This window comes from Pantherophis guttatus, chromosome 3, assembly GCF_059756535.1.
Source record: "Pantherophis guttatus breed Tessera chromosome 3, ASM5975653v1, whole genome shotgun sequence".
In the NCBI taxonomy this organism is placed as follows: Eukaryota; Metazoa; Chordata; class Lepidosauria; order Squamata; family Colubridae; genus Pantherophis; species Pantherophis guttatus.
Window position 1 is genome coordinate 204406786 of NC_142065.1, and position 12754 is coordinate 204419539.

At 40.8% G+C, this 12754-nt stretch overlaps 1 protein-coding gene across 1 annotated transcript in view; it reads right to left on the reverse strand.

Moving 5' to 3' along the window:
- LOC117675807 (otoconin-90) overlaps positions 1–12754 on the reverse strand; it is an 87544-nt gene that overhangs the window by 12824 nt on the left and 61966 nt on the right. Inside the window, exons 15-18 of the mRNA XM_087890762.1 lie at positions 12411–12539; positions 9973–10014; positions 2664–2720; positions 655–720 (exon numbers count right to left, since the gene is read on the reverse strand). Of these exons, the coding sequence (XP_087746888.1) occupies positions 655–720; positions 2664–2720; positions 9973–10014; positions 12411–12539 (294 nt within the window). The remainder of the gene's footprint in view (positions 1–654; positions 721–2663; positions 2721–9972; positions 10015–12410; positions 12540–12754) is intronic.

Sequence of the window (12754 nt, forward strand, 5' to 3'; positions counted from 1 at the left end):
AGTTATGGTTTAGGATGGCAAAAATAATAGATATGGGGGATTATTTTTTGGGTAAGGGTCAAAAAAATCAATATGGCAATTATAATAAATATTTTTTAGATTTTTATTTTACCTTTATTATTATATAGATAATTCAAGGCAGTTACCCGTATAATAATGCTCCTTTCCCCTTCTATTTTTCCCACAACAACAACTTTGTGAAATGGGCTGGGCTGAGAAAAAGTGACTGGTTCAGAGTCACCTAATCAGCTTTTCATGTCTAAGGCCAGACTAGAACTCATCATCTCCTGGTAATTGCTCCCAAGTCACCAAGCAGGCTTTCATACCTAAGATGGGACTAGAACTCACTGTTACCTGGCATTTGGCTCAAAGTCACCTGGGTGACTTTTTTGCCTAAAATGGGAGTGGAACTCTCAATTTCCTGATGATTGGCCCAAAGTCACTCAGACAGATTTCATGTCGAAGTCGGGACTAGAACTCACAGTCACCTGGTTTCTAGGCTAGTACTACACCAAACTAGCAATGGATGCCCCTGAATTATCATAATAGATTTTTGGGTATTGAAAGCCTTCCTTTAAGTAAAGTTACAGGATATATTACCAAGCTCATACTTTCATGAGAATGCAATCGTCAGAACTTTTACAAATATTGTACCTCCTCCGCCTCCTTCTCTTCCTCTCTGGAAATCGGTATTTCCATTGCTTTCCACTTCTACAGTAACTATTCGGAATAAAAGACTATCAATACAGGGGTATAGACTTGATCACAAAACAATCCATAATTCTGTTTATCCCAAATAACGTTTCAAATGAATTGGCGTTATTAAACAAGTCAGATTAAACAATAATAATAATTGCAGTACTGATGGATTTACGCTCAGCTCCCGAAATCATTACAGCTGGGCCAGCTGGATTTGGGGAATAACTAGAAGATAGATAGGTAATAAAACAGGATATCCTTGTGAGATCATGCAAGCCTTATTCTTAACGACATTTTAATGAAAATGTCAGCTATGACAATTATAGCTTTTCACTAGATAGAAGCATCTGAGTTTCCAGTATAATCAGATTAGCCACCTACAGAAACATTTCAAAACTTTAACCTCAGTACTCTCTCTGCCTGAATCCTCACCAACTATAATCCCATTTAAAAAAGAGAACAAAAAAGGTTTTTCTCCAGGCAGCGAGCTATTTTTGCTCTGAAGCTAGATGAAAAGCTGTGTGCTGTCTGAAATTTTGCAGCACATTTCTACTCAACTCTCTCCATCACTGTCCAGCATGTGTATCAGAAGCCCAAAAGGGAACCGAATACAATTGTTTGAGGGAATAAATGATCTGATTGTTCTGAAACTTCATGCAATGTGTCAGTCCAAAAACAAACAATTGTCTTTCTAATTTGTAACCCTGTTGCATTAACAAATGCTGGCTGTACTTGGTCAATCCCTTTCATGCCTTATATGGGACTAGAATTCACCGTCTCCTGGTGACTGCCCAAAATCATCCAGCTGGCTTTCATGCCTAAAGTGGGACTAGAACTCACAATCTCCTGGTGACTGCCCAAAATCATCCAGCTGGCTTTCATGCCTAAAGTGGGACTAGAACTCGCAGTCTCCTGGTGATTGGCCCAAAGTCACCCACCGGCTTTCATGCTTAAGGTGGGCTAGAATTCACAGTCTCCTGGTTTCTAGGTCAACACCTTCACCCCTAAACTGGGTCACAATATATGCCCCTGTGGATTCATGTCACCTTGTGATCCAATTTTTTTTCACATGTATTTTGAATAACCCATACGCAGTATTCCCCACACTACACCTATTTGACTTCTCTACACATTTATTTGTCTCTGTAAAATATTCAAAGGAGTTGACAATCAGGTTTTGGGAGGCGGGAGAGCAATAAAACAACTTTGAAATAATCCATGTACCTTAAATTGTTGCCATTAAGGTAGATAGGGAATGATAAAGAAATATAATATATTAAAATCTATCTACCATTAATGCATAATTCCTTATTTGTTGGTAAATAAAGAATTTTGTATTAGTGCCTGTTAGGTTTCATCCAGGGGTGAAATCTAGCAGGTTCTGATAGGTTCTGGAGAACCGGTAGTGGAAATTTTGAGTAGTTTGGAGAACCAGCAAATACCACCTCTGGCTGGCCCCAGAGTGGGATTGAAATGGAGATTTTACAATATCCTTCCTCCAAGAGTGTGGAGGGAATGGGGATTTTGCAGTATCCTTCCCCTGCCACGCCCACCAAGCCACGCCCACAGCACCAGTAGTAAAAAAAATTGGATTTCACCACTGTTTTCATCCTGTTCTTTTTGACTGAGTCAAAATGTTAAGCTGCCAGGATCACCTGTCCATTTAGAATAGAATTTTACATCTGTTTATAAGGTTTTGTCTATCTCGCCCAGCTTGGCAGCCATTTGTAAACCTGATCAACCTGGAACTTCAATTTTAGGAGCTTCATCGCTTCTACAAAAGAGGAATTCTGCCAAGTCTTTTGAAAAAAGGAAGGATATAAAAATCTATGTGTATTTCCTTAATTGATAGTATTATAGACCCCCTTTTGTTTCCTGGCTGAACAATCTCTTAACTTGAGAAAAAAGCATCCATTCTCACGAGGGGAACATGAAACAAGGCGAGGAGAAGGACAGGCACTAACCATCTGCCAGGATCCTGTCTGTTAACTGAGTCTCTTTGGTCCTCAGGTGTTGAAGCTCTGCAGGAAAAAAAAATTAAAAGAACAGTATTCTTTAATGTCAGATGTAAATGCCTTATTCCCTAATGTGTAAATAATGTATATATGGGATATCAGGGGTTAACTTATTCTTTGACTCTTAATGTATTCATAATTCACCACTCCCACTCTTGGCTCCACCCTTTGTATATATAAGGAGCCACCTTCACCATTTTCTTTGCTTCTATCTGTGAATATTCAGTGAATATAGAATGCCTATTATAATTAAAGAGAAATATATTTAAACCTCTAACTCTTATTATTATTATTGAGTCTGATCCTGAAAATATTGCAACAAGCTGGTAGCAGAGGATGGTTAATTGACTCAATAAATACCTAAAAATGTCTAAGAAAGATAGGCCCAACACCAGGGCCTACAGCAAAGAAATAGAAACTGAACAAGAAATAATCAACGAATCCACAAACGCGATTTCGAGAGAATCCGGAGAATACACCACTGAAGAAGAAGAATTAATAAATGAAAATGATGGCCAGGAGGAAATCGAAATAGAAAATAACGAACTCAGGTCAGAGATATTGAAGTTATTAAAAAGCCAGAAGAATGATGAAAGCCTCATCGCGAACCTCCAAGAAATGCTGAAGAACAGCGGAGCAGCGAGAGAGAAAAACATCGCTAAAGAGAAACCCAAAGACCAAAAAACTGTGAGTGATATGACTACAGAGAAAGTCGTTATGAAAAAGAAAAAATGTGATCCCGCGCAAAATTTTGAATGGCAGCCATCTTGGTTTCAACAAGCCTCCAAAGTGAGCGAAGCAGAGCCAATCAAAATGCTCAGTTCAAAATTTCTAGCGCGAAAAACGTTATCAGACAACGAAAGTGAAAAGGAGGATTCAAACTCTTCGGAAGAGCCAGAATCAGAAAGTGAAGACGACTTAACGAAATCCCAAGTAAAGTCAGCAATGAAGACACTTTTTGCTGCATTTGGGCCAAAATTAAAAATTTCCAAAGCGCCAACGAAGAAGCAAGCGAACAAGCCGATACTTCAAGACCTGCACGCTCCCATCCTGACTTCGAGAGCGACGACGCCCGAGCCCAGAGAGCCATGTCGATTCCGCCCTACACCGCAGACCGAAACAAGTGCCAACGCACCCAAAAGAAAGAGAAGAACAGTCGCCGCCATCAGAACTCCTAAGACCGAGCCAGAGACCGACTCGTCTGAAGAGGAGCGGAGCGAGCGAGCTACAATGGAGAGAACCTTCCACGACGACGCCAAAGAAGAAATGAACAACGCGCATGTGCGAAACTACGTAGACGGTCCGGAAAGACTTGAACTGGCCAGAGAACCGCGCAGACTCGTTGCGAGCATCCCCATGCCGTTTTGCAATTTCCTACACTTGCGAGACCACGGACTACCTCAGGTTGTAAGTAATGGACAAAATAATGTGGGAAACTTACCCAGTGACTTCCCAAAACTTAGGGTTGATGGCATTAATTTGCAAGAATGGTACCAACAGCTCCAGGTTGTCTTTATGAAAGAAAATTTACTATTTTTTATCACTAGTCCCCCAAGAAGACCTTGGACTTTAAAAATAGATTGTTTACACCATAAGGCATTTTTCTTAATAATATCTAGCGTGTCTCCTGCAATGTATCATAGCATCAAACCAAATCTAACTGTTTCAGAAATAATTCAATGCATGTTTAATTTGTTTCACAGCGATAGTGTAGCTACCACCACAAGAATGTCTAAGGACTTCTTTTCTTCCAGAGTAAAACCAGGGGTTTCCATAAGTGAGCATTTAATATCTTTAAACAAAATAAGAGCTGAACTGCATTTGAGGGGGGAAGTGATTTCAGATCAAACAATGAAAAGTGTTATTATCAACTCACTTGATTCATCATGGGATAGTTTTATGTCACACTTAGACACCATCAATCTAGGATATTTATCAATAGAAAGTCTGTCTAACAAATTGATAGCAGAAGACAATTCAAGAAAAAATCGTTATAGCAATCACACAGAACACAAATCTTTTAGGAAGGTAGCTTTCCAAGAAAAATATAATGAAACTTTTAAATGCCACAATTGTGGGTCCAGGGAACACAATAGAAGAGATTGTCCCAAAATTTCAAAGGAAAGACATAGGTCAGAATATAGGAATAAATACAATTATAGACAGTCTTCCACAGATAGACATAAATATAGAAGCCCACCAAATTACAGAGAAAGTAGAGGGGGCAGAGAAAATTCAAAAGAGAGAAAATCTGGTTCACTGAATGGACTAAATAAACAAGACAGCACTAAAACGCAACAAAATGAGAACAATAATTGGCTTATTGATTCTGGGGCAACTAATCACACCACTAATAACAAAAATATATTGTCTTCATTTACAGAAGATAAGTTTGTAATAAAGGTAGCTAATCAAGAAAAAGTTCAAGTATTAGGCAGAGGGAATGTGACCTTGCCTGGTCTAGGAAAAATAGAGGGGGTATTGTTAATACCAGAAATACCTCATAACATACTAAGTGCCATAAAACTAAGCAGAGATTCTGACATCAATATAGTTTTCTCAAAGGGGAAAGCAACTTTAGAGAAGAATAAAACAAATGTAGGCACTGTGATGATTAAAGGAGGCCTACCCTATCTGATAACAAAAGAAAGATGGTTACATAACATTGATTCAAATATGGAAGATTGTATTGAGGCAGATGATGAAAATATTAGTAACAGTGACAATGATGAATGTAAAATATCTCATGATCACACAGATACACACAATGAGAAGAAACCAAAAATAGGTAAACCAATTCATGACGAGTGTGCTCACATCTTACATAGGAAGTTAGGACATGCAAGTTTTCCTGTAGTACAAAAAATGACTGAACACGCAGAAGGTGTCAAAATAAAAAATTGTGAAAATTATTTGGAATGCTCAGTATGTAAATCTACTAAACTAAAAACTAGTCCCAGGCCAAAAAAATCCACCAGATCAACTAACAAAATTTTTGACTTAGTACACATGGACTTAGTTGGCCCATTAACTCCATCAATCACTTATAGAAAACGTTACTTCCTAACAATAGTAGACGATTACAGTCGCTATGGTTTTGTTTACACATTAAAACACAAGGATGAAACCTTTCAAAAATTTAAGGAATTTTACAAACGCATAGAAACACAACATAATATCAGAATAAAACAAATTATGACAGATAGGGGATGTGAATTCATGTCTAAAGAATTCTCCCAATGGTTAAAGGATAGAGGAATGCTACATTACACGTCTAGTCCATTTTCTGCGTTCCAGAACGGGATTGCAGAGAGAAAGAATTCCACATTACAAACCATGATTAGGTGCACATTAGAGGATGCTGGTTTAGGCAAACAATTTTGGTCAGAAGCCTTACATTATTCAAATTACACTCAAAATAGAACCTGGTCCAGTATTGTGAATAAGACACCATATGAGGTGATGTATAATAGGAAACCAAAATTAGCACACATGCACATATTTGGGGTCACTGCAGACGTACACATACCTAAACAGTTGAGAAGAAAAGGAGAAAACGTATCCAGAAGACTAAGATTTATGGGATATGAAACTGGCACCAAAGGGTACAGATTCATTGATAATAATAACAAATTTATAGTTTCCAGAACAGCTGTATTCCATGAACAGGCCAACTGGTCTAAATTACATCTTAATGAAATATTTCCAAATAAATGCAAAGATACAAAATCTCGTGAGGAAGGGACAATAGAAAATCAAAATATCAACAAAAATAAAAGCAAAACCAAAACATGGACAAATAGTCAACACAAAATAAAGACAGACACATTAACAAAAAAGGAAGCAAGATATTTGCATGACTACCATAGCAAACCTGAAAGAGCTATTAGGAACAACAGAAATCAAATACCAAATAAATACAGAGATTACATAATGCATATGGATGGTGAACAAATAACACCTAATACATATGAGGAAGTATTAAAACTCCCTCGTGAAGAAAAGGAAAAATGGGAACTAGCTATGAAAAAAGAGATGGAAAGTTTGCAAGGATTAAATGTATTCACACCTGCGATTGCACCTAAAGATAAAACAATTATTGGTACCAGGTGGATTTATAAAATTAAGAACCTAGAAGGAGGCAATACCCTATACAAAGCTAGATTGGTTGCACAAGGTTATGCACAAAAATATCAGGAGGACTATACTGACACGTACTCCCCCACAGTAAGAACAGAGAGTGTTAAAACAGCTCTAGTAGTAGCATCCGCACTCAATCTTGATGTATTTCAATATGACATACAGACTGCGTATCTACACGCAAAACTAGATAAGGAAATATATGTAAGAGCACCTCACAGTCAATACACTAATAAAAATGAAATTTGGCTATTGAACAAGAGTTTATACGGATTAAAGCAATCTGGCAAAAGATGGTACGATTGCTTGGTAAAAGTACTTAAGACCATGGATTTCAACGCTACCACTGCTGATAACTGTTTCTTTGTCAAAAAGAGTGATGATTACATTGAATTTGTATTGATTTATGTAGATGATATTTTATATATAGGAAAACACAAAGAGAGAAGAGAAATCTTTGTAAACAAGCTAAATGAACATTTCTCGTTGAAATCTCTAGGTAAAGTAAACAAATACCTTGGTGTACAAATTAACAAAACTAGAAGGGGATTCAAACTTACTCAGAAAGATAAGATTATTGAACTTCTAAACAAATGCAATTTAAACAATGCCAAACCCTGTGACACTCCTATGCAAACTGATTTCCTTAGAAATACTGATGAATCTTCTCCTGAATTCAAGGATAATACATTTTATAGATCAGTCATAGGTTCACTTCTTTATATATCTAATTGGACTAGGCCAGATATTGCATTACCACTCAATTTATTATCAAGGCACGTTAGCAAACCAACAATGTATCACTGGGAAGCTGTCAAAAGAATTTTAAGATATCTGAAAAGTACATTAGACTTTTGCCTAGTATTAGAACCTAGTGATAATAAAGAACCAAAACTTACATGTTACGCAGATGCGGATTGGGCTGGTGATATATCATGCAGAAAAAGTACTTCTGGTTATATTTTTCTGTTAAATGACTGTCCAGTTTACTGGTACACTGGTAAACAAGAACTGGTAGCCACTTCAACCACAGAAGCGGAATATGTTTGTTTATCCAAAGCTGCAAATAACCTTGTATGGTTTAATGATTTAATTTCAGATGTTTGGAAAAAACCTGCTTTGCCTTTTGTTATGCATGAAGACAATAAAGCAGCCATTGAAATATCTAGATCCGATGCCATTGGACAAAGATCCAGGCATATAGATATAAAATTTAAGCATGTGAGACAATTGTCTCAAGATGGATTTATCAAAGCAGTGCATTGTGATACCTCTGAACAATTAGCTGACATATTGACGAAGCCTTTACCTTCTAAACAGCACAAATACTTAACTTCCAAATTGTATGTCTTATATTGTCCTGAATCTGAATGTAATTGGTGTTGTATAGCGAACCGGCATTTAGAGGGGGATTTGTCAGATGTAAATGCCTTATTCCCTAATGTGTAAATAATGTATATATGGGATATCAGGGGTTAACTTATTCTTTGACTCTTAATGTATTCATAATTCACCACTCCCACTCTTGGCTCCACCCTTTGTATATATAAGGAGCCACCTTCACCATTTTCTTTGCTTCTATCTGTGAATATTCAGTGAATATAGAATGCCTATTATAATTAAAGAGAAATATATTTAAACCTCTAACTCTTATTATTATTATTGAGTCTGATCCTGAAAATATTGCAACATTTAAGTTTGGGATTTTGTTTGTTTTTTTTCCTTGCAGCCCAGAAATCAATACTGCTCTGCTAAAACAGACTTGGCAAAGAGACACTTTATTCTTTCTTTTTTAAAAAACAACAATAGGCCTTTAAAAATCTTAACCATATCAGCCAATCTCTAAACATCTAAGGCAGTGGTGTCAAACTCGATTTCATTAAGGGCCTCATCAGGGCTATGTTTGACCTCAGGGCAGTGGTGAAATCTGAACCGGTTTACTCCGATTCGTTGGCTGCACATTTGCAGTGTGCACCATGCACCAAATCGAGGTGTGCACGCAGTGCATGCCAAAATGAGGCGTGCAGTAAGTAGAACAGTGTGTGGGGGGGAAGATCAGCTGTGGCGCGTAATCTTTTTTTTTACTTTTAAAAGCACTGCTTTTAAAAGTTTTTTTAAAATAGCATCTGACGATCGCGCTGCTCAGCTGTGATCGTCAGAAGCTTTTTTTTTACCTTTTAAAAGCATTTTTTCTACAACCTCTTCGGCCAAAGAGGTTGTAAACAAAATGCTTTTAAAAGGCTCTGACGATTCCAGCTGAGTTGCCTGATCGTCAGAGGCTTTTTTTTTCTTTTAAAAGCATTTTTTTACAACCTCTTCAGCTGAAGAGGTTGTAGAAAAAAATGCTTTTAAAAGTTAAAAAAAAGCCTCTGATGATCGCATGGCTCAGCTGGGCATGGGCGGGTGGGGGCAGGGATTTTTGCTACCGGTTCTCCGAACTGCCGCCATCATCGCTACCGGATTGGGCAATCCAGTCCGAACCAGGAGCATTTCCCACCTGCCTCAGGGGCTGGGATGGGTGTGGCCAAGATGGGTGTGGCCAGCTCGATGTCACTCATATCAGGGGTGCCTGTGGCGGCCCGAATGCTATCCCAGTGAAAACGGGCTCCTGAGCTCCGTTTTCAGCTGCGACGGCCTCCTGTAACCCTCTGCCACAGAACTCAGGAGAGCACGTGGCCAGCCTTTCGCTGTTTCCACGGTGGCCCCACGGGCCAGATCTAATTACCCACAGGCCGGATCCTGCCCATGGGCCTTGAGTTTGACACCCCTGATCTAAAGGATGCAAATCTGTGTACTGACAAGTAAACTATGTTTCAGGAAAGTTGTCAATGTCACCTGATGGGAACCAAAAAGAAAACATTTTCCATCATGGTGGTCCTTTAAAAGAGACTGAAGACCAGTCTCTTCCTATGGGCACTAGGCCCCGCTAAGAGAGGTTTCAAGAGTTTTTTGGTGTGATGGTGCACAACTACCAATTGCTTTGTTTTTGTGGTTTTTACCAGACTTTAAATTTGTCCCAAACCGCCCAGTGTCATTTTGAATCAAGTAGCCCTATAAATTGGAGGGGGAAAAACCAAATAGGTTTAATAAATGAATATTCTGTAGGTATGACGCATACCTGAAGCAGGAACTGTGGTGAGAGCTTTCACACTTGACGTTTCTGAAAAGAGACGGAATGTCAGACTACGATGCTATCTCAAAATTAAATGAATTTCCAAACTGCCAATCTTTAAGGAAATCTTTCTTTAATTGAGCACAGCCACCGGATCATGACTCCGCGCGGACAAGACTGACCTTTTGCCCCCCAATCCCTCCCTTTCCGATCCCCAAATCTCTGCTTCTCATTGGCTATCTTCCAAGTCATTCTTCAGACTTCTTTTTCTCGTCATTTCCCAGGAATGTGCCCCCTCCCCTCATTTCCACGACAACCAGACTTCAAAGGGATTTAGCAGGCAAAAGTTTCAGAGTTTATCTCTCGCTCTCCTCTGCTCTCTATGCCAGCATTGAAACGCTGACAGGGAACAGGTGGCTAGTAATATAAATGCATCATATGATTGTGCATATATCATATCACAGGAAATTATCGCATGTATATAGAGCACGTGTAGCATAGCAATAGCAATAGCACTTAGACTTATATACTGCTTCACAGTGCTTTTACACCCCTCTCGAAGCGGTTTATAGAGTCAGCCTATTGCCCCCAACAATATGGGTCCTCGTTTTACCCACCTCGGAAGGATGGAAGGCTGAGTCAACCTTGAGCCGGTCATATTCGAACTGCGGAACTGCAGGCAGCAGGCAGGCAGCAGAAGTAGCCTGCAGTACTGCGCTCTAACCACTACACCACCGAGCATACTGTGATTACAACACGTATCAGATTCCTTTCCTGATTCATGCCTTTAAAAGCCTAGCACAGGGTCGGCAACCCGCGGCTCAGGAGCCACAAGCAGCTCTTTGGGCCCTCTGTCGTGGCTCCCTGTCCCATCACTGGTTTGCCCCGCCCCGCCCCTCATATTTCTGTTTTGGACTCCAGCCCAAAGCGGCAGGAAGCAAAGGCTGCCTTACGGGCAAATGTGGTGCTAAGGCAGGTCCAGGGCAGCTTCGCTCCTGCACTCTTCCCCCCTCCTCCTGTCATAAGCCCCTGGCCGGCTGTGGCTGAGTGTGAGCATGCATGGAGAGACCCTCCTTAAGCAAGCCACTGCCTGACCCGCGGGCGCCTTTCCTGAGTTTTGGCGCTCATTTGAGAAGGGTCTCCCAGCCCTTGCGCAGCTCCCGGCTCAGCCACACCTGTCCCGGGCATCCTGAGAGGAGGAGGGGGAGGAGGGTCGCCAGAGAGTGCCAGACAATGTCGGCTAACTGCCCCCAGGATGAGGGCGTTCTCTGTGGCTGCACTGACCCTCTGGAATGGGTTACCCACCGGGCTCCGGATGGCCCCTGAACTCCGCACTTTCTGCGCTGAGCTGAAGACATGGCTTTTCAGCAAATTCTCTGATCTGCTGCGGGGTTTTTAATTGGGGATTTTAAATTGACTAATTTTTAGTATTTGGATTGTTGTGTTGTTTTTATTTTGTGAACCGCCCTGAGTCCTATGGGAGAAGGGCGGCATATAAATTTGAAAAATAAAAATAATAAAATAAAAATAAAAGGAGCAAAGAGAAGTGTCATTATGCCATGGAGGCAAGGGTTGGTACTCTTTGTGGTATGGGGCCTATACCAGGCGTGGGCTTCAAAAATCTCAGCAACGGGTTCGCTGCCCCGTTGCTGGGTGGGCATGGCCATGGTGGGCCTGGCCTACTCAGCCTCCTGCACCATGGTGGGGGGGGTTCGCCCTCCCCAGGCTCTGGAGGCTTTCCTGGAGTCTCCAGGAGGGCAAAAACGGCCTCCCTGGCCTTCCGGAGGTCCGTTTCCGGCCTTCTGGAACTTCCAAGGGAGGGCCTCTGCGCGAGCCCTGTATTTACATGGCATCCAAAACAGGCTGCATGGACACTCCTGGGAGGGGCAGGGAGCAGTGGAAGGGGTCGGGCAGGGAGGGGCGGGGAGGGGTGAGTGGGGAGGGGCGGGGCCAGTTAGGTGTGGGATTTGAGGGTTCGCCGAACTGGGCAGAATACTAGCTAGAGGATTGCCCAAACCCGTGCGAACCCCCAGCAGCCCACCCCTGGCCTCTACTCAACATTAAGCCAAATTTTTTAGTACTTTGGAAACCAGGATTTATTGTAACCAAGCACGATGTACTATATAAACTCTCCAGAAAAGAGTGTCAAAACTCCCTTTAGGCAAGGGTTTGCCGATCTCGAGAAGACGTATGGACTTCAACTCCCAGAATTCTCCAGTCAACATGGCTGGGGAATTCTGGGAGTTGAAGTTCACACATCTTGAAGTTGCCAAGATTGGCAAGCCCTGCCTTAGGATAACTCTTGCATGAGGTAAAATCAGACGACATTCATTTGTTTCTTCAACATGTGGCACCTTCAAAGGAATAAGACGAATTTACCGAGCAAGGAAATGAAGGATCAGAAGAGGAACGAAGAACTGAGAGATTTCCCCCAATTTTCTCACCTGTCTCCAGAGAGGAGCAGAGGGAAGCATCAAAATTATTCAAGGAAGAGTTAATGGGAGAATGCAAGAAACATTCAATAGCTTCTCTGTCACAGTTGCAGAGCAAATGCTCGCAAGAATCCTCAGATCCTGGGGAAAAAGGAAAAAGAAAAAAACAGCATGTAAAAAAAGAGAGAGAGTGAAAAGCCTGTTTACAAAGTTGGCTTGAGATGTTTTTTGCTATAATCTGCTGACTCTCTGTAAGGTTTTGACCCAGAGAGTTACATTTTATTTATATCCTGGGCACAGACACAGTTCATCACCGCAGGAGGAAAGCAGGATTGAGTTCCATTTCACAGCAAGAA